Below are 27,855 nucleotides of genomic sequence, written 5' to 3'. Positions count from 1 at the left end.
ATGCTTTACCCTGCAGAATTGTTGTGAGGGTCACAACTAGACAGTGCCTGTGAAGCACACTGAACCCTTGAAAGTGCCATACGAATATGCAAAACTAAGTATACAACACACCTCCATTCCTGATTTCATCTCAAATCTTTTTGTCTTGAGAGTTTCTTAAATCCGAGTGTGATGTGTTTCACAGTGGTTGTGATAGATGAGCTCTTCCCAGGGGCTGCTGGCTGGCAGCCACCATCCACCCCCGCCCCCCAAGAAGTAATCTGCAAATGATGCTGCATGATGATGTACTATTCATTTCCAGGGAACTTCTGGAAGAAAAATGCACTTAACCCACACACAACGTGTTAAGGGCAGCAGGGTTTTCCTGAACCAAAGAGTAAACTATTGCCCCTTGCCTTTTTTCTTCTTATTATTACAGAAATGTTTATTTCATCTGTTTAAGCTACGTTTTAATTTATTCTAAGGGCTGTTTTCAGTTTTTCTCATGACACCAGAGCTGGCATCCATAGCAGCAGCCTTGAATATCGTGTTGAAACTTCCTGAAGCAGTTTTGATTGGATCTCCTCTAGCAGCTCCATGCTTCCACGGGAAGTCCAGAACTGTGTCTAAGTCACATCAACTTGCGTAGTTTCGTATTTTTAACTTTCACCCATCAGGAACACTCTGACATGGAGTTGTGTTTCACTTGACAACAACAACAACACTGAGAAGCAGCAATGTTCTCAGTAGAAACCCAACCACCGAAAGGAAAGTGCCCAGACATAAACACTTATAAAGTATATTCAAATGTATGGTCTTATACATAGCTATCAGTACATACCCATGTCTTTATCCTGATGCCCGTCATAGGCTATTTGGATTAGAAATATTATTCTAAAAATAGAATGGTGCATTAATTGAACAAAGGAGTATAACTAGCAACTAGCAGTTGATGCAATTATTTGCTTGGTAAAATCCACGTCAAACCTATGCTGAAATTCACCATCTGGGTTTAGCTCCTGAAGGCAGTGTAGACCCAGATCTAAGCATTACTTCAATGTGCTTGGTCTATTTTGGGTATACTACATTTTTATGGTGTCTTCCCTTACTTAACTATATCTGTGTACGCAAGCATTTCAGTTCAGCTGCGCATAGCAATCTTCTATTAATTGAAGCAGTGAATGAGAAACATGAATCATGTTCAACAAATGGTGATTAGAGTGAAGATCCCATTCAAAATGTTAAAAGTGTGTGTGTGCGCGTGCGTGTGTGTGCATGCACATGCACGCCTTGCTAGCTGTAGAAATATTAAAATTATATAAGTATAAGATAATGATGTGTTTATATAGCCCATAACAGCCAAGGAAATTTATTACCCACACAATTATGTTTCCTCCCTGCTTTCTCTTTCTACTTTGAGTCAGATGAAGACAGACAGATGTGCTTTCTACTTGACCAGTGCTTTCTCCCAGTTATAAACTTGCAATAAAATAATTGTTAAGATGGTATGTCAAGGCATTAGAAAACCTTAATCCAATAAAATGACACCACTGTAATAAAAAATTAGATCCAGCTGTTGGTTTTCCCCTTTCCAAACAATCAGAAACAAAACAACCTTATTGATGTCCCAGAGCATAGTGCTACAATGCTTTTTGCAATTCATTCAGAACCTCTCCCAAACATTTATTATGGAGGGCTTTGAAACAGAGAGTGAACTTTATGCAGCTCATAATGGTTGAGTTTAGAGGAAAGTCTATACTATAGATTGATTATTTTACTTGCGGGAACCAAAACTGCCAATGACCCCTAGGGGAACAGATAAGAACAACAAGTATGAAAGCAGGAAGTGTTGAATGCAGAGTGGCAGCTAAGAGGTAGGTTTTGCCGGGAGGCTTCTATTCATTTCATTGGGGCATGTACGACAGAGTCACAAGCTCCACTGAAATGATAGTTTCTAATAAAACAACAATGCAGAAGCATTACCCAGAATTAAAATAAACCAGCAAGATCCAATTTCTTTAGAAGTGAACTATATCTTAAAATTAGCTTTGATTTACCAATGCTTCTCATAATGAAATTCTACTCCCAACATTTTAATTGATTAACATTTAAATTAGGGTACATTAAAACTTTCTAGCATCTTGGATTGAAAAAACACACATATAGCTTTAAAAAAAATCTTATACTTGTAACCAAACACTTTATAGAAAGCATTTCCTGAAAAAGTGAGATAAGCCAAGCAAAGTTGAGAATATGCCTACAACTCCCAATACACAGGAAGTCTAGCTTCTCCGGTCAAGGCTAACAGGCCTTACATAAATATGTATTACAATACCTTTCAGTTTCCTGGTTGGTAGGTTGCTGTTTATTGTTCTCAAAGGCCGTAAAACTGCTCATATCCACATAGCCGTCATTCTCATTTGCAGTAGATAATGCCCTGCTAGGATCTTCAAAAAATTCAGTAAATGTTCCTGCCCTGGTGGGCCTTCGTGGGGGAATTTGTATATTTTCATAATCAGAGTTCATCGCTGGTATATTCTCATAGTCAGAAGTATCAGCATTAGGAAAAGAAATAGACCTAGGCTTAGTTAGAGGAAGGGGCATGAAAGGAGGTCTCGAACGATCCTCAAAGGATTCCACCCTTGACACACTCCTGCTAAAGGTTTTGGGTGTCCCTCTTCTCTTGCCATCCTTGTAGAAGAGAACAGTTGGAGACTCAGAAGCCCTCAGCTTGCCAGCCCGTGATATTAGCTGAGGCGAACTACTCAAACTCCTTCTGTCCAGTTCCATAACCCGGGAAGGTCCATGATAGCTAGATTCAGAGGAGGACCTTGAAGAAGAAACATGAACATCCACGTGGACTTTATTTTCAGTCTTCTTCATGAATTTTAACGTGAGGAACTTTTTAAAAGAGGACTTCTTTTTCTTGCCATATTTATCGGGAGATTCACTCTCTGTTAAAAGTGACGGCGAACTTTTTGTGATGGGCTTTTTGGTGATACAGGCGAGTTCAAAAGGAGGTGGAATATCAACAACGGAGGATGGGGTGGAGACCCCACTAGACGGAAGGTGATTCCTCTGGGAAAAGCTACCTGAGGAACCAATTACGCATGGCAAAGAGAGGTCTTCTGTCCTGTTTATTCTATTGTAATCCAATATAGAGGTATCAGTTTCTCTATAGATGGAGACAGGTATATCTCTGCCTTCTACTGAGTAAGATCGAGGATATAAAACAAAGCGTCTTGGCTTTGCAGGTAGTGCTCTATTCAGTTCCATGGGCTTTCCTTCTGATAGAGAAAACTTATGGCTTGCATCATCAGTCATGGTGGAGGTTGTACTTAAGGGCTGCAGTTCAGTGTCTGGGCCTGTTTCTTCTGGAACTGTTTCTGGCACATAGCCAGGTACTTTCCCAGAGAGGGACCTTGTTCTAGTAACAATGCTTTTCCGATCAATGGAGAGCAAGTGGTTTTCACTATCCATACTCCCTCCCTCTCTGAAATCACTTGAATTACTTTGAACATCAGCCTCCCCCACGTCTTTTCCAGCACAAAGGGATTCATTTGCTGAAGGCAAACTGTCTCCCAATACATATGGGTCATCTAAGGAGTCACTGGCTATATCTCCATCGTTATCAGAAACAACCACCACATCAGGGACCACTGAAACTTCCTCAATCACATATTCACTGCCTGAGTTTGTGTCAGTTTTGTTATGGTGGCATTTGTCCAATTCACCTATGGTGTGCCAAGCATTTTCAGCTGATGTTTCATTGAGTGCATTTGGGGTGGTTTCTTCATCATTGCTGTGATCCACCTCAAGCATTTGGCTATCTGACTCTTTGTCTTCCAAAGCACATTCACTTGCACTGTGAACTCCACGTAAAACATCTAGCTCTGATCCTTCTGCCAGCTGTGAATCAGATTCAAGCTCATTAATGTCCTGAAGACTGAAAGGCTGGTTATCATCAGACATTTCGGTCCCTTCTGAGGGCAAACCTTCTCCTAAATCTTCTTCAGGAGAATCAGGAGCATCCTCACTGCACTCTTTTTCAAAGGGAATGATTTGGCAGCTATCATCCATGATCTCTGTGTCTACCACTTCATTCTGTTCTTCAGAGTCTTCACCTGTATCACATACTGGCTCTGATGTTTCCTCCATAGTCTTCATCTCAGTAGTTTGGTCACCATCATCGATACTGTCTTCCTGTTCTACACTTGTTTCACATTCAGCATCTGGGCCTATTTCCTCCTCCTTTCCAGCATCAACTTCACCTGAGGTCTCTCCCAAGGTCCCTTCTGTATCAGGCTCAGGTCCATTGAGATCTAATCCAGTGCCTACTTCTTCATAATCATCAGCAAGCTGATTGCCAGGACTTGCACGAACATCCTCTACCAGCTCTGTCTCTATATTCAAGGCTGATTCATCTCTGTCATTATGTGTTGGACCCATTCCTGTGTCAGCAGTACTGGGTTGCTCCTCTTCTAATATCTGAGGTGGATCCTCCTCTCCTGGATCCTCACAAACTGATGGCAGATCCTCTGAAGTTGGAACTGGTTCCTCTAAATGCCTTAAAATAATATCTTCACATAAAGTGTCTTTCAAAGCCTCATCTCCATTCAAAATCTTAGTGTCCGTATTATACTCATTATGATCCTTCACCAGATCCAGCTCTCTGAATGTTTCATCACCCTCAACTGCACAGTTCAGTTTGGTCTCACTGGGATCAGTTTCAGAGACCACATTTTCATATCCATCCTTTGAAGCATCCTCCTTTCCCTTTTCAGGAGCTTCAGGGCTGCCAAGAGCTTGGATTGTGATTGGTTCAACAGAGAGGTCTTCCACTGGGCCAGCATCATTGTTCTTCGATACATTTATTTCAAGATCACAGATCTCACTGTTATCCTCTTCCTCACCTGCTACTTCAGGAGTGTGTAAGACTTCATTCTCTGCTGGTTCCTGCTCATGTTCAAAGTCATTATCAGTCAGTTCAGCTTCAGGGATTACAATATATTCATCATCGACTTCTGATTCTGGAGAGCCAGTATTGTCGCACTGATTCCTTTCATAAAGCTCTCCCTCCAGTTTTCCATTGGTACATTTGTTGAAGGTATTGTTGGCATAAACACTGGATCTCTGTATAATTGCTGGATCGTTGTCAGCAGAGATCTTTGGCTTAGGAGCAATGGGTGGTTTGGGACCCCTAGACATAGAGTTTGAATGGTGAAGTGTGCCAGCCCTCGACAGTGATGGAGGAAATTTTGAAGCGGCTATGGAAGCAAGATGACTGAGAATCTTTGGTTTTGGTGCTAGTGGTGGTTTTGTAAGATCTGGAAAAGGAAGAACAGAAAATGCTCTGTTAGCCAGCTTCTTGTGCAGTTCAAGAAATCTCAAGTTATTAATATGCTACTTAAGATGTGGAGATCCAAAGGAGATATGTATTTCATTGCATCAACTTAGGTTGATGTAGAACAGCTTTCCCCAACTGGTGCCCTCCAGATGTGTTGGCCTGCAACTCCCAGCATTCCCAGCCAGACTGGGAATGCTGGGAGTTGCAGGCCAACACATCTGGAGGGCACCAGGTTGGGGAAGGCTAGTGAAGAACAAGAGCAGGAAAGGGGCTCTTACCTTCATGTCCTGCTTGGGGGCTCCCCAAGAGGCATTTGGTTGACCACTGTGGGAAACCATATGCTGGATCAGATGGATCTGTGGTCTGATCCGGCAGGGCTCTTATTATAGTCTTTACCTTATTATATGCTTAATGCAATCTCTCAGCCATAAATTGTGATCTGTCAGGTATTTGACAAACTCTTCCTCCAGCCCCATTTTTGCAAACCCAGGGAAGCAAAAAAGAAAAAGGAGGTTTATCAAGTTCCTGGTCTACTTCTACACAGCTCCCCTTGGCAAATTACAAATTAGGCAGTCCTGGAAGTATCACAAAATTCTATACAAGGCCACAAAATTCTAGGAATATATGTGCTTGAATATATACGCTGTAATTGTGTGACTACAGAATTAAAATCATGACACCATATATGTGCTTGAATATATATGCTGTAATTGTGTGACTACAGAATTAAAATCATGACACCATATACGTGCTTGAATATATATGCTGTAATTGTGTGACTACAGAATTAAAATCATGACACCATTCCCTGTATAGCAAATTACATTTCTAAGAGACGCTCAGCCCACAGTGTGACAGGTGAAACAAAGGGACAATGAGATTAGCCCTGCTGGCATTTTTTACAAGTTATTTTTAAACAGCAAACAAAAATATTTCAGTTGGTGAATCAAAGTTCTTCAGTTCACAGAGCACAGAGTTGGAAGCAACTTTGGAGGTCACGTGGTCCAACACTCTGCTCAACGCAGGATCCACAATGCAGGATGCAATTACAGCAAACCTGAGAGATGGCCATCCAGTCTCTGCTTAAAGACCTCCAGAGAAGAAGAGCCCACCACCTCCCAAAGGGCATGTTCCACTTTCCAACAGCTCTTACCATTAGGACATTTCCACCACTGTTTAACCAAAATGTGCTTCCTTGCAATTTTACCCATTGGTTCTAGTCCTGCCCTCAAAGAACAGGTCCGCTCCATCATCTCCATGGCAGACCTTCAGATATTGGAAGACAGCTATCATATCTTCAAACAAATGATAGTAAACACATCCAAAGATATTCTGTTGGCCAGCCAATCAACTGATAAACAAATAAATGTAAATCAAATGTGGGCATGAGCCAGTCCAGCGTTACCTTTCGTTAATTTCAGTGGGGAGAGTTAAGCCACTGAAATAGATTGGACTTAACGTGCTTGAATCAAGCTCTTTGCTATGGTCATATACTGTATGTAGTCACAGAATCACAGAATAGTAGGGTTGGAAGGGGCCTACAAAGCCATCAAGTCCAACCCAATGCTCAATGCAAGTCAAGGCAAAGGGCTGTAACTGGTGTCAACCCAAGTTCACTTTCACCAAATAATTCTTCCAGTTGTTTTGCTTGTTCTAAAGAGCAACGCTCTAAAGGGCAAGTCTCCTTGGCAGGCTGCTTTCTTTTGTTTTAAAGCCACCGTTAGCACTCACAAAAACTTAATGATGGATGGTCTTGGCGGCCACTGGCTTTGTTTTAGTTGCAGAAGAAGAGGGAATAGTAGCTTTCTTCACCACACCCTAGATCAGGATATCACAACAAGACTTGTTTGCTTTCTGCCACTGTGAGATATATAGGAGAATTCCTGCTTTCTCTGAACCTTGTTTATTATCCCAAATTGCAATTTGGTGTGTGTGTTTCCGGTGCATCGCTGCAGGCCACAAAAACAAAAATCCAGTTTATCTTGGGTTTTGATTATTCAAACAGACTTGAATGTGTATTGTTAAACTTCTTCACTCCAGCTAGTTCTGCCCTCTCAAATTTTTCAGATTAAAAAAAAAAAACCTCAAGTAGGGGTTAAATAACCGTAAGTAAAAGTCTTACAACTCCCAGCATTCCCCAGCCAGCCATGCTAGCTGGGGAATGCTGGGAGTTGTAGGACTTTCTTTCTTTCTTTCTTTCTCAACAGGCATAGAATTGCACCCTAGGTAATCTACCCCAAATAGCCTGACATTCTATGCTTTCTGTCTGTGGCTAATGATTCTCCCTTATTATCAATCTAAACATCATTCTGTAAACACTACAGATTGTTGGAGGAGAAAGACAGTGTTCAGGGAACATTCTTCCCTGAACTATCCATAAGAAGTAGGGATGTTGTGGGAGTCTGAGAGGGGAGGGGAGTCCAGAGGACTCCCCCCACAACCCCGCTTGGCCTCCTGGACACCAGTCCACATACCCCCAAGCCACCATTTTGCCATAACACAGCCATTTACGCAAGATTACAGGAATAAATGGACCATTAACACCTGTAATCTTGAGTAAATGGCTACTTTACGACCACTATTTGTGTAAAAGGCCTTTTATGTAAAAGAACCCACCATTTTTGTGCAAAATGGCAGCATGCTGAGGGATCGGGCAGCCACACACCTCTTACCGGGTGCCTGCAGACCACCCGGCTGTTCGCCATGCACAGCCAGCAGGGGTGAGAGAGGGGCAGGGGTCTGGCGAGGGGTGCGTGAGGCAGATTTGGGTGAGTCCATCCATTCCTAAGAAGAAGGTGACAATTTATTTGCTGGATTAGCCAAAGGTCCGCATAATCCTGCATTTTCGATCCACCGCTGGCCAAGCAGAACCTCTAGCAAGCTCAAAAACAGGGCAGGAACGCAACAGCCTTGCCTTGCCCCCAACTTCCAATACATCAGCACTTGCTGCCCCTGAACATAGGGGTTCAGTTTCAATATCATGCTTAATAGCCATGGAGAGACTTATTCTCCACAAATGTGTCTAAGGGTGCTTCCAGACAAGCCTTTTATCGTGCAAATTGCCCTGCCTCATACATTTTACGGAGGGTCCAGGTGATGTCATCTTCAACATGTAACCCTCCTGGGTTTCCCCACCTCTTCTGTCCTTTTTCTTTCCACAATGGGTAGGGTCCAGTTGTGCCCCAGGATTAGTGCTAATGATGTTGCACTAGCATAAACCAATGCTTGTGCAATGGAACTAGCGTTTGCTACAGCAATGGGAAAAAGTGCCCATTTATGACTGAAATTTGGTGCTGTCACTTTTCCCATCGCCATAGCAAACACTAGTTCTATTGACTTGGATTCCTGCATTGAGCAGGGGATTGGACTCAATGGTGTTATAGGCCCCCTCCAACCCTACTATTCTGTGATTCTATGCACAAAGTTTGGCATATGCTAGTCAAACATCATTAGTGCTGGCGTTGGGGCACCGTTAGATCCTATCCAGTAAATCCATTAAGGAAGAAAAAACAGAATAGCAACACAATGTCTTTTGACTGACAGTCATTGGAATCTACCATCTTTATCCATTGCTATCCACCCCACCCCTCTATTTACTGGTATAAGACAAGGTATATGTAGACTAGATTAGGATATAAGGCCACCAATATGTGGCCTCTTTGTCTTTAATTCCCAGACTAGGATTAAGGCTTCTGACTAATCTTTATGACACTGATGGGAAAAGTGCTGCTTGCTACAAGAACTTTGTCAGAGGTTTCAGCCAGATGGTGTGAAGCAGGGAAGCCTTTGGGGAGTCATACACATCCAGGTTCATGCAGTGCCTGGCTGGCATTATCCAATATTCTGCCTTCTAACATTTCTATGCTGTCATCCTCCCTTTGTTGCAAGGTGTTTTATTGCTGTGCCTTGCTATCGCCTGAGCTGCTTTTAATCACATTCTCATTTGTTTTCAGTACAAATGGTGTGTGTGTGTGTGTGTGTGTGTGTGTGTGTGTGTGTAAGGAATCGAATAACTAAAAAATAAAATTAAGCCACATCTCTCTCAGGATGAAGTATCTCAATGATACTTTGGGGGCAAATTTAGGGATGTGCAAATCAGCATAACTTGAGCTTGCCAAAGTTCTCCAAACTCCATCTTAAGAACATATGAACAGCCCTGCTGGATCAGACCAAGGGTTCATCTAGTCCAGCCGTCTGTTCACACAGTGGCCAACCATCGACTGGGAACCCATAAGCAGGACATGAGCACAACAGCACCCTCCCATCCATATTCCCCAGCATGTTCAGGTGTACGTAGTAGCCACTGATAGCCTCCCCCTCCAGGAATTTGTCTAACCCCCTTTTAAAGCCATCCAAATTGGTGGCCGTGACTACATCACTCATTCTGGACTTGTTCCAACTCAAGTCCATATCAGATTGTGAGCTTTGTTTTTTTCTTTCTGCACGAAGATCTGTATTTTCCCACGTATTTTTCCAAATGTATGTATCAATTATGTGCATCTTTGAAATGCACACATTCTTCTCCATTGATTAAAGCATAGTTGTGCGCATTTCTCAAAAGTACACATTTTTTCCTGTGCGCTTTTCAAACGTACGCATGCTGCTGAACACATTTTGGGGGGCCCACAAATCACATCACACGCTCGGAGAAGTATGGACTTTGACTGCAGATTGAATCTGGGTCTGTGTTTGGTCTGGAAGGTGTGAACTGAGTAAATCCTGATCAAAACCAAACTGAAATGAATTTCTCATACATCCCTAGGGGCAATTCCAGTCTTGGTACATTTCTGCTTCTATTGCACCTGGCCAGTGCAGACGTTTCCCACTGTGACTTGGTGGAGGACCTTCACCGAGTCACAGTGGAGGACAAAAGCAACAGTATACAAAGAGAAGTGTGTAGGTTTCCAAGGTTGTTTATTTATGTTTACATGCTTGTTTATTTCAAGATCTGTGTCACTGAACTGCGGGGTTGGAGGAGAGAAAGACACCCTTTACCTAAGTAAAACTGTTTGGGATCAGACAATTCCTTATGTTTCTCCTCCCGTTATTGTTTGAGGTTTCCTTGTCAGCCTCTGCTTCTTCCTCTGCTTGTCCACTTTCCTCTGGGTGAGACTCAGTTCCAGCAGGGCAACATCCCTTTCCAGAAAGCCCATTCAGTCACAATTTCAAAGACTCAAAGGAATTCTCATGCAATGATCTCTAAGGCAGGAGACAAACCATTTTTGGTTGTTGTTGTTAAAGATAGCTGAAAGCAGTAACAAAAAATTATAGGCTTTCAATTCTCCTACAACAGCGATGGGGAGCGCATGGCTCTCCAGATGTTGTTGGACTGCAACTTTCATCAGCCTTAGCCAGCATAGCCAATAGGGAGGAATTATGGGACTTGTAGTCCAGCAACATCTGGAGAGCCACACATTCCCCATTCTTGCTTTATAGTGCCTCTTATTTGTGTGCTCCTATCACCTCTGGTCAAAGAGGCTTTGCTGGTTATCGATGGAGAGCAAGGACCTGCTGCAAGGCTTGCAGGCACAGACCAGAGTGGAATGATGGAATGCGCCATGGTGCTGTAGTGGAAGAGTGGAATGCAGCATGGGCAACATATCGACTTTAATTCTCTGAACAAAACTGTCTCTAACCATGATCTCCCCTACAGTGAAAAGTGGAAGGCACTGGCATCACGCCAAAGGTCTTTTTAAAAAATACTCAAAACACCTTTTGGTCTAGCGGTGGGGAATGTGTGGTCCTCCAAATGTTGTTGCACCGCAGCTCCCATCAGCCCTAGCCAGCATAGCCAATAGCGAGGGATGATGGGAATAGGGATGCATGAGAATTTCATTTTGCTCACAGAACATGTGAGCAGGCCCTGCTCAAAGCCCTGAACACAAGCGCAAGCATGTGTCCTCCGAAAATGTTTGCAAATTGCCAGACATGTGCCCACGTTCCATTTGCACAATTCTCCTGGTTCAATTTTGTGCAGATTTCCTAATTTGCATAGATTTCCCTGTAGACTGAATTAGCTCCTCTTCAGTCTATGGAGAAAAGTTGTGCAAATTAGGAAAGTTGCACAAATTTGGGAAATTTGCACAAATCTCACATTCAGTCGCTGCTCGATTTGTGAAATTTCCCCGTTCGTGCAGAGCAAGCAGCGATCACAAATGCAAACAGGAATCAGGCAGGAGATGAGTGGTGAGAGGATGCCTAGAGAATCCGAGCAATCTTGAACTTCACTTGTTCACCCACCCCTAGTTGGGAACTGCAGCCAAATGTCAGGAGCACCCTGGCAGCCTCTTTCAGTAGACTCCAATAGCCAACTCAAGACACAGACGAAAGGATTCTTTTCAAAGCTTTAATCCTTTTACAACTTAATGACACTTTCAGATGCTAATCACCAGCGACTAAAGCAAGGAACAGCAGAGTGGCCTAAGCTTTGAATAGGCAGTTGATCCCCGTTTGAAAGAGAGTCACTTGAAGACCCAGAACTTATGGGCTAGGGAGAGATCCTCCCTCTTTCCCTTGGGTCCATGGGAGGCGGCCGTTGCTTGCGCGCCAAGCAGGCACTATGCCTCCTTTCCGCGTCCTCCATCACTCGTCGCTCTCTGCGTCTGCGTCGAGCGTCTAGCAAGCCGCCCTCCCGCACTTTCTCACTACCAGGTTCACTATCTATCTCAGGAATGCCGGCAGGAAGAATTTCTGCCAGCTGCTGTGCCTGTGAAGGATGAGCTGGCTCCTCTCCCACGGATTGCTGTTCCTCCTCAGAATCAGAACTGCTCAGGGGCTCTATGGGCTCAGTTTCCACCCTGACACCAAATGACATCTGGAAGGCCACACATGCTCCATCCCTATTTTAGTCTTTCTGTTTGGCAGTGAAACTGCCAGTGCTTCTGGACTTCTGTCTAGAATCCAAAGAGCAGAAGAGAGACCTTCTGCAAATGCCCTGGGAGAGGACATAGCTGTGTGTGGTTGAAGCTCTTGTAGAAGAGGTAAAGCCCAAGTTCAAGGCTAGCCATATCCAATTAGGAGGCAGGGCTGGCCTGGGACAATTTGCCACCTGAAGCACAGGACAAAATGGTGCCTCCTCCCTCATTCCATGTACAGAAGCCAACTGGGCTGGCAGTTGAACCTTAATACCAGTGATGGGATAGCATCCTCCACTGCACCTGAGGTAGCAGGCTACTTTAGGAGGCCCAGGGCAAGCCATGTGGCATACACAGCTCTGTCCGCCAACAGAGGGGGACAGCCTGGGGCTGCTGCCACTGCCCCCCAAGACATATCTGCTGTCTGAGGTATTCTCCTCAAGCTGCCTTATGATATGTCTGGCCCTGTTAGCAGGGTGGGGAAAGCTCTCTGCTTGATACGGAGACCTGCTGCTAGTGGGCTGGAGGAACTGATGGCTTGACTTCATGTCAACTGCATGAGTTCCTTCCACGTTCATGTCTTCTGGTCCCTTGGACCTGCTGCCCCACGCATGCTGTGCAAAAGCCACTGTCAAAGGGCTGGGGGGACCCTCTAGAGCAGTCTTCCCAGCCTGCAGCAATTACTGCAGTGAGAAAGAAGAAGTGGCAGAACCCTGTTCCCCCCAAACTGAAAAAGTTTAGGCACATGCACACCAGCTCTTTGGATCCTGGCCATTAGCTTTCCCCATATTTGGAGAGCTTTATGGAGGGAAGAGGGCAGCCATCCCCAACCTGGTACCCTCCAGATGTTTTGGTTTACAACTCCCAGCATTCCTGACCACTGGCCATGCTGGCTGGGGCTGACAGGAATTGAGGACCAAAAGATCTGCAGGGCACCTGGTTGGAGAAAGCGGTAATAGGAATTCTGGACACCCACTAGCTGGGCTGCCTCCAGCACAAATGTTCTAACAGGGTCTTGAGGAAGGGGGAACATCTACCACCACACAGCAATGGAAACTCCAACTCATTATCACAGTACCAGAGCAGTACCATTTTCTTGTCTATTCTGTAGCTGACTACAACTCAAACTCTTATAACATCGGTTCATGAAACATATTTTCTTTATATATCTGCTTCTCATCTTTGCCTGTATAGAAAACCCTGTATTTAGGAAAGCAACGGGCTATACCAGCTTTTCCCCACCTGGGGCCTTCTAGATGTTTGGGACTATACATCCCAGCATTCCTGACCATTAGCCATGCTAACTGGGGCTGGTGGGAGTTGACGCCCAAAGCATCTGGAGGGCACTAGGCTGGGGAAGGCTGGGCTTCATTATGGCCTAATAAATAAATGAATAGTCCCTGGGCTTTGTTGGCAATGGTTTTCTTCCTCTGTCCCACCAATGAGGGCTGAGTTGTCTGCTGTCCTCAATGATAGCCCTTTAAAATGTTTTAATTCCTCCTCCTGCCCCATGTGGTGGTGGATCAATTGCACAAATACACACCGTGGACTTGAACAATTGTGCAAGGAACACACACAGGAGCTAGCGATCCAATGGGAAAGTAGTCTTACCTGGGAATGTAGGGCTACTTTTTTGTGCCAAGCAGACTGGGGAACAGCAGGAGAAGGAAAGTACAAGGGAGAGCAGAAGGACAGAGCAGCACAGTCCTCACAGGCAATCACTTTTAGCATACCTGCAAATCAATAGATTTGGCATGGCGGTCAATTTACATTGCACCATGTGGGCCTCAACTGAAAGCACACCCTTGAATATGCATAAGCATGCTCTTGTGGCGGCACATTGCAGGGGAAGATCCAGTTTCCTTATACCAGGTCAGACCATTGGTGAATCTGGCCCAGTATTGTCAACACTGAGTGGCAGTGGCTGTCCTGGACTTCAGAGAGGAGTCTTCCACTGCCTCACCTGGAGATGCCAGAGACTGAAGCTGGGACCTCCTGCATGCAAAGCAGGTGCTCAGCCACTGGGCTTTGGCCTCTCACTTCAGATAAGCCTAAGTCCATCATTACGCTTATGGTCACAAATGCATTATTGAGCGTATTTATGTTCCATTGACTTAACTCTGTCCTATGACCCCATACCAAAGGTCCACTCTAAATGGACTTATGTACTCACTTTAATATCAAGGTATCTGCAGATGGAGCTACCCCTGACTTTAAGTGGAAAAAGAAGCCTTTGACCCTACGGATGGTCTATATTAGCTTTCCCCAACCTGGTGCCCTCCAGTTGTTTTGGACTACAACTCCCACCATCCCTGACTATTGGCTATGCTGGCAGGGACTGATGGGAGTTATAGTGCAAAATGTCTAGACGGCACCAAGTTGGGGAAGGACATCGGGGCCAAAGAGCCTTTGAATCAGTGCACATGGGTACGATCTGGTTACATTAAGATGTGCATAAATCCCATTAGAAACAATGGATCTTCTCGGTGTTTAACTGCAGTTTCCAGTTATTTTTACAGTGGAGACTATTCCGTGTCATTGCCACTTCCAGGCTCAGTAACACTGAAACCAACAGTAGAGAGCCACTGTTACTGACTATAATAAAAAGAAAAAGAATTTTATCCTCATTTATTTTAACTCATTTCAGAAATACCGCACTGAGATGAAGTCTACAAATGCTAATTTCTGCTCCTCAGGCTATCTTAACCAGCCAATAAACCACTGTTTAATAGGGCTGTGCAGATAAGCCGTATTAACCTCTCTCTTTTTTCCAGAATTTAGATAGATCTGGAGCATATGCTTTGTGACCTGATTCCCATATGTTACAGAGATTGTTTAATTGATGGGCTGCGGTGATTTACAAGGAAATAATTCCAGCCAGAGGAGCTCTGCTGATGTTATAAACCATCTCAGCTGTCATCAATGGTATCCCAGAATGAAACAGTAAATAATTTCAAGATGTCACTGATTTCACACCCCTCAAGTTTCACTTCGGGTGGCCATGTGTCCCCTTTTACAGATGACAGTCCTCTATTTGAAGGTGTCCTCTATTTCAGCGATCCCCCTTTTTGGCACCAGGGGCCAGTTTCATGGACTACCCCCCCACCACCCTCCAAAATCCCCCCGGGACGGAACCTACCTGGCGGCGGCTGGTCCGGGTCTATCCCGGGAGGATTTCGGAGGGTGGCAGCGGGGGGGGGGGAGCTGCGCCCGGACTGCAGACTCAAATGGCATCCGCTGTGCCCGGACTGCGGACACAAATGGCGTCCGGCATAGCCGACGCCATTTGCGACCCTGTTCTTCAAGTAATAGGCTACGTAAAGATTTACGTAGCCTATTACTTGAAGAACAGGGACTCAAATGGCGTCCGCTATGCGGACGCCATTTGTGTCCCAACAGCCGGAGTCCCCATTTGTGTCCCAACAGCCGGAGCCAGCCAGCAGTTCCGCAGACTCGCAGTGGAGCGGAGCCGGCCGGGGCCAGCCAGGATTCCGGGGGGGAGGGACAGATTGCCTCCCCCCCCCGCGGACCGGTTCCTAACAGGCCACGGACCAGTACTAGTCCACGGCCCGGGGGTTGGGTACCCCTGCTCTATTTGAAAGGCTGATCAGTCAAAGTAAAGATAAAGAATCCTGAGAAGGGAGAGAGGCCGGGGGACCCTGGAGTTGCCCAACAGTAGATTGAGCAGGCACAAAGGTCACCTGGTCTCGGTCTTCCCCACTATGGTGAGAGGTGTTGTCTTTCTATATAAATTACGGCCATTATGTCTAAATGTGCATCTATACATATAAAATAGCACATGCAAATCTTATAAAGATCTGTGTTCTCTTCCTTGGCAATGTACAAGTGCTGCCGTGGGGTTGTATCCAATGTTAGTCTAACTTAACCCGATTCACTTCAATAAGTCTACTCTAAGTAGGACTGACATTGGCTACAACCCCCAGTTTCACTCCTGGAGGCGGGGTTGAGTTGGGCATATGTGGAGGGCCAAACTAGATGCTAGAATGATAAAGGAACTGTGGCGACTGCCAAGGGAAGGAGACCCACATTTTCCCAATATCATCACGTTCTAGGAGTTTATCTATCTCTACTCAACTTCATTGGCTGCTGTTTGTAGACGGCAGCAAAATACTGACCATGATCCATCATATCACACGTCTTTCACTAAACAATCCAGGGAAGATGCAGGAAGGAGCTGCGGAGCTGATGCTCCTTGTGGCAGCTGTCTCCCCCCCATAATGTCTAGTTGTATGACATTATGTCCTGCTTGTGGGTTTCCACAGGTAGCTTGTTAGCCACTGTGTGAACAGAATGAGAGACTAGATGGACTCTTGGTCTGATCCAGCATGGTTCTTCTTATGTTCTAGGACTTCTTCACACAGAGCTTTTATTCTGCTATTAAGATTGCTCACTCACAGAAATTTGCAGGTCCTTTTCATGACGTCATCAACCCCCAGAGCACATCCAGAGGTATTTCCTGGTTATTCCATCTCAAAAAGATCAGGAAATAATGAACTACCTATTTCAGTCAGGATGTTGTGCTATTAAAACAGCCATTAGATGGCGCTGTTTCATTGAGTTCTATGGAACCTTGAAAATTAAAAGCTTCCCCTCTCAGCAATCACGTGGTTGCCACTGTAAATGCAGAAAGGCTCCACAACGGGAGGATTGTGGGTTTCTTCTTTAATGTAAAGGCAGCCCTAGTTAGGACAGGGGTGCGAACCTCAGGACCGCGGGCCAAATTCAGCCTACATGGGGGAGTCCCAACCCGGCCCTCCAGGTTTCCTCAGATGGCCCCACCTCCATCCCCTGGCCGCAGTCCTTTCCCCCAACCGCTGGTCCTTTGCTGGTTTCTTGGCTTTTGCAGTTTTCCCCCTCCATTTTAAAAGGTTTAAATGTCTCTCCTGAGTCTCAGTTACTAGCAGTAGAATGTTGGGTTAAAATATGCTGGTAGTTTGGGTATTTTGACCACAACCCTTTTACCTTCAGCCCTACAGAGCTTCTCTGAAATTGAATTTGACCCTCATGCTGAAAGAGGTTAGGCTCTGAGAGATACTACCAAAAATTCATCAAAACCAAACTTGGGTGTATGTGTGTGTCCTCCTCAGGCAAAAGATCTGAAAGGAAATGAAAAGAGTTCCAAAATGTCAAGGACAACCTCCCCCAATCTGGTGCCCTCCAGATGTTTTGGACTACAGTTCCCAGCATTCCTGACCATTGACCATGCTGGCTAGGGCGGATGGGAGTTGTGGCCCAAAACTTCTGGAGACCACCAGTTTGAGGAAAGCTGGACTAGTGTATTTTCTTGGGGTGGGGTGGGGTGGGGATTGTACAAACAAGTGCCACTGGATTTTGACTAAAGCAGATTTCAAAGCAAATTGTGAGATTCCTTCTCACGAGAAACATCTGAGGAATTTAGAGGGAAGCCAAAATAGATTCAACAGCACAAATGGAATTTCCCAGGGGGTGGACTGGCTGTATGAGCTGCCTGGACAGAAGACCTCCTGGAGAGGCTCTGAAGTCCATGAAGGTACAGCAGTGTAGAAGCAAAATAAATAAGCAGTACAGATTCCATGCCTTCATTGTGTTCTACACTATTTGAGGCTAATTTGGCAGCCATAATGGATCCAGTCTCATGAGTCTGAGCCCCAGCTTCCCATCCATTATCAGGAGAGAACTTGATGCTTCCTCCTTTAGGAGAGGGGACCCTAAATCACTAGGAGCACTCATGCTTTGGATGCAAAAGGTCCCAGGTTCAATCCCTGACATATCCAGTTCTCTCTGTCTCTGTCTCTGTCTCTCTCAAATGTATTTATTAAAAGCATCAGGTGGATAAAAATAAAAAATAATAAAGCCTGAGCTAGGTTTACAAAAATAGTCTGACCTTGTGTATATTGCAGCTTCTTATTGGTATAAAAAGTAAACTGTCATGAGAGAAATGATGAAAAACAATGATGCAAATGATGGGAAAGAAAAACATATTTTTCTTTATTCTCTCTCCCCCCACCCTCTCCACCCCTGGTCTTTCTCACATGCAATCAAACCAATGGTTCTCATGCTGATTTCATCTTTATTTCTTCTTCTTTAAATAGAAAGATGCCTGTTGATATCAAAGATGCTTTGGTTCAGTCCAGAGCTTATTTAGCCTGCAATACCTATGCCCACTTACCTGGGAGTAAGCCCCAATGAACTCAAAGGACTTACTTCTGAATAGACAGGTATAGGATTGCATTGTTAATGTCCAACTTTGTCTTCAATGCATATTTAAAGACTTCCCCAAGCATTAAAAAAAGGAAACAGTAACCATTTTACTGTAAAGTTTAACTGGAAATTTAGACAGGAATATAAGCACAAAGCCACTTTGCAGAGATAGAATGCACAATATTTTAGTTACTTAAATTATCCCCACCACACTAAAATGAAACCAATAGACCATGGGCTTTAGGGGTACCAAATCCATAGGTCAGAACTTTTACCATGTAATTTTTGTTATCACTCATAAATGTAATTCAATAAAGAAACATCTGGCAGACAGACACTGGCAGGAGAGGATAAAACCTGGCCCATGTGGGTAGAAAATGATAGTGGTTAAGCCAAACCTTAGTTCCCAAAATTCAATTATCCTGACCCAGCTTGGGGCTTGTATCTAGAAGCAGGCTATGCATATGCAGCCCTCTGTATATGTGCAGTTGGATTGGGGCCAATAGGACAGGGCTGGGCAGACTTCAGGCTTGCAGGATCTACTTTATTTTTTTTACTAACACCCCGAGATCCACCAACTGCAGCTTGGTGCAGAAGACATATACTGCAGGCATCCTCCTGCAACATAAGCAGACCTAAAGCAGGGAGGGGAGATGGGCGTGCACGTCAGCCTCGCTCCCCCAACCCTCCAATGTCACCACTGCTTGTAAAGGATTCTGAGCCTGGGAACTTGAACACCAGAATTGAATGGAGTTCACAGTCCTTCAGCACTAAAACCCACTCCTAGTAACCCTAAGGGTTTTTCTTTCATTTCAGCACTATAATTTAGGGTGGCGGCGAATCATTTTTGTTGTTGTGTCTGTTAAACAACAGAATCTGAAATCCATGCTGATCGACTTCAGATTACCCAGAGATCTAGCAGTAGAACCAGATCTACCGTATGCTCACCTGTGCAATAGGAACATATAGTGCCTTATACTGAGTCAGACCCTCGGTCCATCTGGACCAGTATCGTCGACACTGACTGGCAACAGCTCTCTAGGGTTTCAGGCAGGGATTTTTCCAGCCCTACCAGGAGATGCCATGGATTGAACCTGGAAACTTTCGCATGCAAAGCAGGAGCTCTGCCACTGAGCTATAGTCCTTCCCCCAAAGGTCTACTATGGGCATAATCCTGCTAAAGCATCAGTTTGGACAGGTCTCAGTTTCTTTCAATGAAATAAATGCAACTTGAAAGTGCATTAGTTTATTTTTAAATCACCCATACTGATCAGGAGGCATTCACTTATGCCACACTGAAAAGGGATTCCATTTATTTGGAGTTTGCTTCCTATTATCTCTCTAAAGGGTACTGATGCTGCAGCCCTAGGCACTCAGTGGGTCTTACTTTTGAGCTGAATTTGCACATAGCTTCCGCCTTCCCCTCCCCAGAATAGCTGGGAAGTACCAACCTAGGATTTCCCAACATGTGCTTGAAACCAAATGCTGCGCATGGCATCACGTGCACACCAGGGAGTTGGGGTTCACCATGCCCAGGCGTTTCTTACATCCACCACATGCCTAGATAACCATGCAAAGAATGCGTGTATAGAAGTGATGTGCTTTACTGTGCTATTTGCAACTGAGATGCACCAGTTGGAGAGCTAATTTAATATAGGCTGCCCCAGTTTCATCTGCCCAGGTAATTTTGTCTCAATTGCCTCCATTCTTGATTTGACCATTGCATTTCTATATAGGTGCATACTAAAGGGATAACCAGAGATTGTATTTCAGGTTCCAGTCAAGGGCAAGAGAGATTTGGGGTGGTAGTGGTGTGTGTGTGTGTGTGTGTGCGTGCACGCGCTCAAAAGCCTTCTCTTGGATATATCCAAGGTGAAGCTGGGGAAGGAGGAAGCATCCATAGGCTCACATGTATTTGAATGCAACAGTCACTTGAGACCAAAGAATATGGGACGTAATAGCAACCATGGCTAGGGGGTGGTTCAGATTAGGACTGTAGCACTTGGGGTATGGCATTAACCATGTTTCCCCTGCATTGTTTCCCCAGTGAGCCCCCCGCAAAGCTGTTAATGGCCCCATGAGGCACATCACTGCTGTATTTTTGCAGCCACTGGACAAAAACATTGGTAGAGCACCTGCTTGCAGACAGTCCCAGGTTCAATCTCTGGTATCTCCAGGTAGGGCTGGGGAAAAAAAACCCTGCCTGTAACCCTGGAGAGCCGCTGCGAGTCACTGTTGACATTACTGGTCTAGACAGATGAATGACTGACTCCGTATAAGGCAGCTTCCTATGTTTATGTTGAGGGTCTGTAGCTCAGTGGTAGAACACCTGCTTTGCATGACGTAGGTCCCAGGTTTGATCCCTGGCATCTCCAGGTAGGGCTAAGAGCCCTTCCTGAAAACCTGGAGAGCTGCTGCCTGTCAGTGTTGGCAATACTGGGCTAGATGGGCCCGTGGTCTGACTCAGTATAAGGCAGCTTCCTATGTTCCTATGATAGCTTTAGGAGGGCAGTTTGGATCAAGAAAATGGCACAGGTAGTAAGTTTTAACCTCCAGCACTTTGGCCCTGATCTGAATTGCACCCCGACAGGTATTAACACTTTTTAAAAAACCCAACGGGAGAGCCTATTAACAGATGTCCTAGACCCCCAAATCACATTTCCTGGTCCCTTAGTGTTAGTTGGCCAGATAAACAGGTGAATCGTGTGATCTGAGACCTGGGATGGAGGAAGCCATATCCCCTGCCCTCTCTAAATGGGGCCCTTGCTAGGGTGGTATATTCTTGGAAGGGCACTATGGAACAAGAGGAGGTCTTGAGAAGTCTATGATGTGCCATATTACTTGAGAGAGTAAGCATATAATTACCTTCTACAATAATACTTGCACCTGGAAGGCTATTTCTTGCAGGAGTGTAATGCACCCTATATGAATAATAGCCAGGCATATCAAGGATAAACATCCATGATCCAAATAAAAAAGGAAAGGGAATGTGAAATTTATCCCACACTTTCAGGGTCATTTCTGCATTATCCTGGTGTTTTGGTGTGTGGGTTGTTGTTCTCTTCCCCTTGGACTCAATGTCAATGTACAAGAAAAGTCTATTCTTAGAATAATCAAATCGTAGTATTCTGCGGCTGCCACATACGTGAAGGTCATGTGCTCTAACATTTGTCTGTGTTCAGTTATTCCCCGAGGTGGTTATTCCAAGTACAGCAGAGAGGTAACACAATTTTTTACCCCTTTAGGGCACCACAAAACCAAACCAAGTGTTGACCTATGTGGAGACAAAAGGTGCTTCCAGACAGAGAGCAGCTATTCCATCTTTTCCTCCTTAGTGGATTTCTTTCGTAAGAGAAAGGATGGAAGAAGTGGTGGGAAAACACAGGAGGGTTACGAGTGGAAGACGTCATCATCTGGACTGTAACATTCTGTGAATGAGTCTGGGTGATGGCGTGGTAACAGCCTCATCTGGAAGCACCCTTACATCAACCTTGCAAGAAAGTCAGCACACTAACCAAGCTTGCTGGGTTGTTGCGAGCGAGTTTAAAGGGGGAGTGTCCAAGCACATGATGACCTAGTGTCAGCGAGATCAAGGCGAGGCTGTCGTCCTGCAATCGCCCTGCCTCAGACATGGAATTTTACAAGGGGTTCAGACAATGCCTTCCTTTGGTAACCCTCCCATGTTTTCCCCTCCCCGCGTCTTCCGTCTTTATTCTTACCATGTACAACCTGTAAAAGATGGAAAGATGGAATAGCCGCACCATGCGCTTGGTAGCGCTTGGAGCCCTCTGCCGGGAAGCACCCAGAAACATTTGTGCCAGAGTAAGTTCAAGGATGGCATCTTTGCGTGAAACCAGAATGGCGAGCCACAAAGGTTGAAATGGTGGGGATTGGGGGCACTGAGTGAACACCTCCAAGCCTCAAAGCAATCCAGGCGTCACAGGTGGGCAACCTGCAGCCCACAAATCTGATCCACGGAGGTTGCCTATCTGTCCCACGGAGGCGTCAGCTCAGTTTGTGGGCTCCACCTCCTCCCCTTGCCAAGCCCCTCCTCCTCCTCCATCCCAGGCTTTAAGATCAGCCAAGACAGTAATAGTAGAGGTCCGCTTAAGCAACGGCATTCAGGAGTTTGCTACAGAGTAATTCTGAGTAGTAAATTACACCTTAGTTACTACTTCAGCCTTCCCCGATCTGGTGCCCTCCAAATGTTCTGGACTTCAACTCCCATCAGCCTCAGCCACCATGGCCAATGGTCAGGAATGCTGGGAGTTGTAGTCCAAAACATTGGCAGGGGGGAGGTTGGGAAAGGCTGTACTACTTTGTTTCTGTACTGCAGCATTGTTTTTACAATTCTCTCCCATGTGCATAGTGGGTCTCCTCTCCTGCATGTCACCTTGGGAAACCCTCCATGCCGGCAAGGTTAAGAAACTCTGCAGGACACTGCCTTCGAGAAAGCCCTCTCTCGCCAATTATTTCCATCCCGGAGGATGAACGTCATTAGTCAAACTCCCAGAACTATCATTTTTAGCTCTGCTTTCACTGGAATGATTGAGTTGCTACAGTAACTTCATAACTCAGTGTTATGAGCACTGCCACTGCAGCATGACTCCTGTACAGTGCAGACTTAGGCAGGGTCCCTCACCCTCCCATCCCCCTGGCAGTTTCACCAGTAAACTGGTGGGACAGTAAAGCACCCCCCCAACACACACACACACACACACACACACACACGGTGCGAGAATATGAAGGGATGTCTTATCAATCTATTTCCTGGATGCCACACAGAAAAAAAGCATTTTGCAAAAAAAGAAAAACAGATAGATTGACCAACATAACAACAGTCATAATAACAGTGTTGCCCCCTGCTGGAAAGGCGCGTTTGTGTGGCTTTGGGAACTGGAGCTACAAACCGGGATGGGCCACGGTGGTCAGAAAGAGAGAAATAATTGGAAGGGCGGGGTCTGCGCGGGATCTTTGGATCGTGGCTGTACGCCAGCCTTTCCCAAAGTGGTGCTCTCCAGATGCACTGGAATACAATTCCCAGCTGGCTGGGAGTGATGGGACTTGCAGTCCATCGCATCTGGAGGGAGCCAGGCTGGGGAAGGCTGGCGGACGTGCGCTTGGGTTTAGCACTCACTCAGTCCGTCTCAAGGACCGTTTACACGGGCAATTGCTATGCCCGCTGCAACAAGCGAGGCGAAGTACAGTCCACAGGGGTGGAAAGCCGTCGCGGCGCCTTTACTGCCCCCGCGATCACCCCTCCTCTGCCTCTTCTTCTTCGCCGCCGCCCAGGGCGAGCGGAGAGCAGAAGGGGCCTGGCTCCCTCCCTCCTCCTCCCTTCGCCAATTAACCTCCAGCGCGAACGGGGCTCCCGAAGCAAATCGCAAAAGAAACTGCAGCAAGACAGGCTCGGCATAACAAGCAGCGCTGGGTCGGAGATCGGCGGCGGCTGGGTCCTCTCCGCGCGGGCACCGCTTCTGTGCCAGCCAGGGAGAGACCCGGTCGACGACGCGGAGAGAAAGAGAAGCGCGGGGCGGGGATTTCCCATCTCCGCCTTACAAACCCTCCGACGGGCTCCAAGCCGGGGCAAAATCCAACGTGAGTCCCACTTAGCGTAGACCTATTAAAATAAATGGAACTTCCGTTAGTCATGACTAACTGAAGTCCCATTCAATTCAATGGGCTCTAGGTAGGGCTTATGCTGGGTTTTGCCCCAGATTCCGGCTGCGCGGCTCAACTCTGCAGGATGGCCCCAATCCGTCCGTCCCGTCCTTATTCAAGCCAACTGCAACTGCTCAGTTCAGCACCCGACGACACTCTCGGCGCCGTAAAATGAGCAAGAGGTGCCGAGCGCTGGCTGGGTCCCCCCCTCCGCCCCCACTGCGCAGACAGGGGTCGCGGAAGGGAAACGGGGCGATCCTCATGTGCAGAAGGATGTATCGACTCGCTCCCTCTTAACCCACTTTCCCCCCTCCTTCCTCTCCCTCACACTTTATTTTAAGACGGGAAGAAAGAGAAACAAAGTAGGAAATAGTAATGCATCAGAAAAGGGGCCAGAGGGCCACAGAAACAAAAATGGAAGGAGGGGGAGGCATTGATAATCCCCCCCCAGTCCGAAATGCGAAAAGGGATAACCAGACCCCCGACCCTAATCGGCCTTCGAGGAAGGAATCCCCGTTGCTGGGAAGGCGACTGGGCAGGATGGGAGCCTGAAGGAGTTTGATGAGGAAGCGGAGAACTCGTCCGGAGAGCTCCGTGCCAGGAAGCGCTCCTTGCCATTGTGCCCTGGGCAAAACCCTGCGGACTAGTAACCCAGGGAGTAGTCCAGCGCGCCTTTCGGGGGGTGGGGTCCGTTTCCCAGCCTCCCCCCCGCCCTTCCCAAGGAAGACGCTCCCCGGAAGCCCCTTCGCGTTGCGCGCCCCCCCCCCGAGTTGCGCCCCTTACCTGCGTGGCTCATCTTCCGGAGTCTCCCCCTGCGCAGCTCTCGCTCGCCCGCTCGCCCTCTCCCTTCTCGCCTCGCCGGCTTCAAATCATGTTCCCGGCAGCCAGGCGCGCAGGGTGGCTCTCTCCGCCGGAGCCCCGGGGGCTGCTAAAGTTCAGGTCGGGGCATGGAGGGATCGGAAAGGGGCGGGGGAGGAAATGTGCGCGGCCAAGTTGCAGCCAGGCGGGGGGGGAGGAAGAGAGCAAGCGCGGCGATCTCGCGCCCCCAAAGTGTCCGGAGCCTCCCGGGCCGGGGGGGGCGGGGGGGAGGCTGGCTCGCCCGCGCGGCGGCGCGGCCGGTTAGTGCCGCGGGGAGCCGGCGTCGCCTTGCGCCCGCATGGCCGCGATCAGCTTGTTGCGGCGGGAAGGTCCCGGCTCGCGGCTCGCCTCGCGCCGCCCAGGGCTGCTGCGGCTCCCCTCGTCCTCCTCCTCCTCCGGCCGACAGGCATTTCCCTCCCTTCCCTGCAGAGGAAGCCCTTTTCCTCGCGCAGGGATTGCAAAGCAGCCACGAAAGCGAGGGGTGGGGAGCGGCAGTGCCCAAACCAGCGGGATTTAAAGCGACCGCGGACGCTGCCGCTTCCCCCAGCTTGGGCAAAGCGCGCCACGGCCTCCCCGCCCCCGGTCCCTGGCCGCCGACTGAGGGCGAGCAGATTGAAGGCCCGCCTGGAGCGCGTGGCGCGCGCTCTCCGCGACCATCCGCGCCTCTCTCGGATCACCCAGCGGAACTCATTGCAACAGGGTGGTGGTGGAGGTGATTGAATGATTGCTGCTAGCACAGACGGCTTTGCAAGCCGGTTAGAGAAAGGGTTGGAAGGCGAGGGGGGACTCTTAAGTGGTCATTAGCCACGGGCAACATCCCCAAGCGCTAACTCAAGGTTCACACGACAGACCATCGCGCGCCCGTATCTATCTGACAAAGTTGTTATTGCTGCTGGTCGGCCGCTGTCGGGGGACAGAAAGTTCAGCTGGATGAACCATTGATCGGGCCCAGCTTAACACTTTAATTGCTCGTGTGAACGTGTATGCAATATGGAAGAGAGAGTGATATCTATATCTCCACTCCACACCAATTTCCCGAGTAGTGATCAGTGGCAACACAACCACCTCTCCCTCTCTCTCACGCGCGCACACGCGGGTTTAGCACAAAAGCCGTGGTGAGGAAAGCAACTGAGCCCGCCGTTCCTCTTTCCACTGGGCAGGATTTCCAATAATCCCCAAAACCACGCTGCTTGAGGTAGCCCCCACACCCACTCAGACCAGTCCCTGGCTTCTGATTTACCAGTCGGTTTTAATCCTGGGCTGAGGTGGAACAGCGCAGCTCGCCTCCGCGATCCTCAAGGCCGCTGCGCCGCGATCTTCACACCCCTTACTCCAGAGGAGTCCCATTCTCAATTGCTCCTGTAGAACCCTACCACGTCATCCCCAAGCGAGCCAAGCCGCTTTCTGACCTTCTAAAGCAGTCGCTTGGAGCACTTCCCCGCCGACCCAAAGGCTGAGCTCAGGTGGTCGTGTGAAGGCGTTCGCTTGGGGGGGGGCAGGACTCCCCATTAACCCCTCCGCTAGCACAAGCCGCCGGGCCGGAGTCCCCCTCACTTCAGGGGATCCAGACAGAGCAGAGCCACCGACATGAATGGGGCTGAAGTTCGCCGGGGCTGATTTCAGCCCAGGGGATTCCGGTGCGCCCGCCCGGCCCCTCACAGCCGGCCTCCAGCCCGGAGGGACGGAGCCCCAGGCCGGTGCGCCTCGACCGCCAGCCTGGATTGCTGGGGCCGCCCCGCGCCCCGGCGCTCGCGCGGGGAGGATCGGGCGGGCGCCCGGGCGACGCCGCCAGGGCCCTAAGCCGGGGACGGCCGCCTGCCGGAACGAGGCAAGGGAGCCCGCACTCTCCTGCGGCGCAGACCGAGGCGGCCCCCGGGGGACCACGAGGCGGCTGCGTGCGTTGCTGCCGAGGGAGCGGCACAGCCGTCCCTGCGCCGCTCGCCCGAGGGGTTTACCTGAAAGCCGATCTCTAACCCCGCTCCCGGGGCGACAGGGTCTAAGCCGAGCGGCGCCCTCTGGAGAGAAGCGAGTCCTTCTGTCCGATCCAGCCTCCGCCCGGGCAGGGCGGGTGGCGCGTTTTAAAGCACGCGCCGGGGCTGCCCCCCTTCCCACTCTCCCCCCGTCCGCGCAATCCTGTCCTTTCCGCGCTCAGGGAAGGTGACATAATTTCCTCCTCCTCCTCTTCTCATCCAGCCCCATGGATCACACCTGACCGTCAGGCTGCTGCTGGTTCATCATCGTCATCGTGACCCCCCAATTACTGTGCTGCACCAGGGAGAACTGGAGAACAGCCTCACCATCCCATGATCAGGGCTAGGGACGGGTACACACACAGGGCATAGTCAGACTGGGGAGTTCGCTACCACAGGATGTAGGGTTGGCCACCAATTTGCATGGCTTTAAAAGGGGATTGGACAAATTCGTGGAGGAGAAATCTGTCGATGGCTACTGGTCCTGATGGCTGTATGCCACCTCCAGTATCAGAGGCAGTATGCCTATGTACACCACTTGCTGGGGATCATGGGTGGGAGGGTGCTGTTGTGCTCATGCCCTGCATGTGGGTTCCTGGTCGACAGCTGGTTGGCCACTGTGTGAACAGAATGCTGGACTAGATGGACCCTTGGTCTGATCCAGCAGGGCTCTTCTTCTGCACTTAGGGTATACAATGTGATACTGACGTACCTGGGCTGGGAGTAAGCCCCACTGAACTCCATAGGACTTGCTTCTGAGTAGACATATACAGGATCGCACATTTACTATGCAAACCTATCCGTCTTGACTCAGGAGTAAGTCTCATGGAGTTCAATGAAGCTAATCCTCCCAAATCTCTGGAAACCTTTGTAGGTTTAAGGATTACTTGAATAAGGGCCTTTCCACACAATGGGTTGTAGCTCAGCAAATACACATTTTTCTCATTTGTTGGGCGCAGTCTACAGGCTTTCCTAAAGGATGTGC

General features: G+C 47.8%; 1 protein-coding gene across 1 annotated transcript in view; it reads right to left on the bottom strand.

Moving 5' to 3' along the window:
- FGD5 (FYVE, RhoGEF and PH domain containing 5) overlaps positions 1–27,023 on the bottom strand; it is a 223,075-nt gene extending 196,052 nt beyond the window's left edge. The window contains exons 1-2 of the mRNA XM_084832489.1: positions 26,856–27,023; positions 2,315–5,306 (exon numbers count right to left, since the gene is read on the bottom strand). Coding sequence (XP_084688615.1) covers positions 2,315–5,187 — 2,873 coding nt within the window. The 5' untranslated portion in view covers positions 5,188–5,306; positions 26,856–27,023. The remainder of the gene's footprint in view (positions 1–2,314; positions 5,307–26,855) is intronic.
- Positions 27,024–27,855: the final 832 nt, after the last annotated feature.

This window comes from Heloderma suspectum, chromosome 2, assembly GCF_057233095.1.
Source record: "Heloderma suspectum isolate Gila_16-S chromosome 2, 16-S_ref, whole genome shotgun sequence".
Classification (NCBI taxonomy): Eukaryota; Metazoa; Chordata; class Lepidosauria; order Squamata; family Helodermatidae; genus Heloderma; species Heloderma suspectum.
Note: the sequence above shows the minus strand (reverse complement) of the source record. Positions and strands in the feature narration are given on the sequence as shown.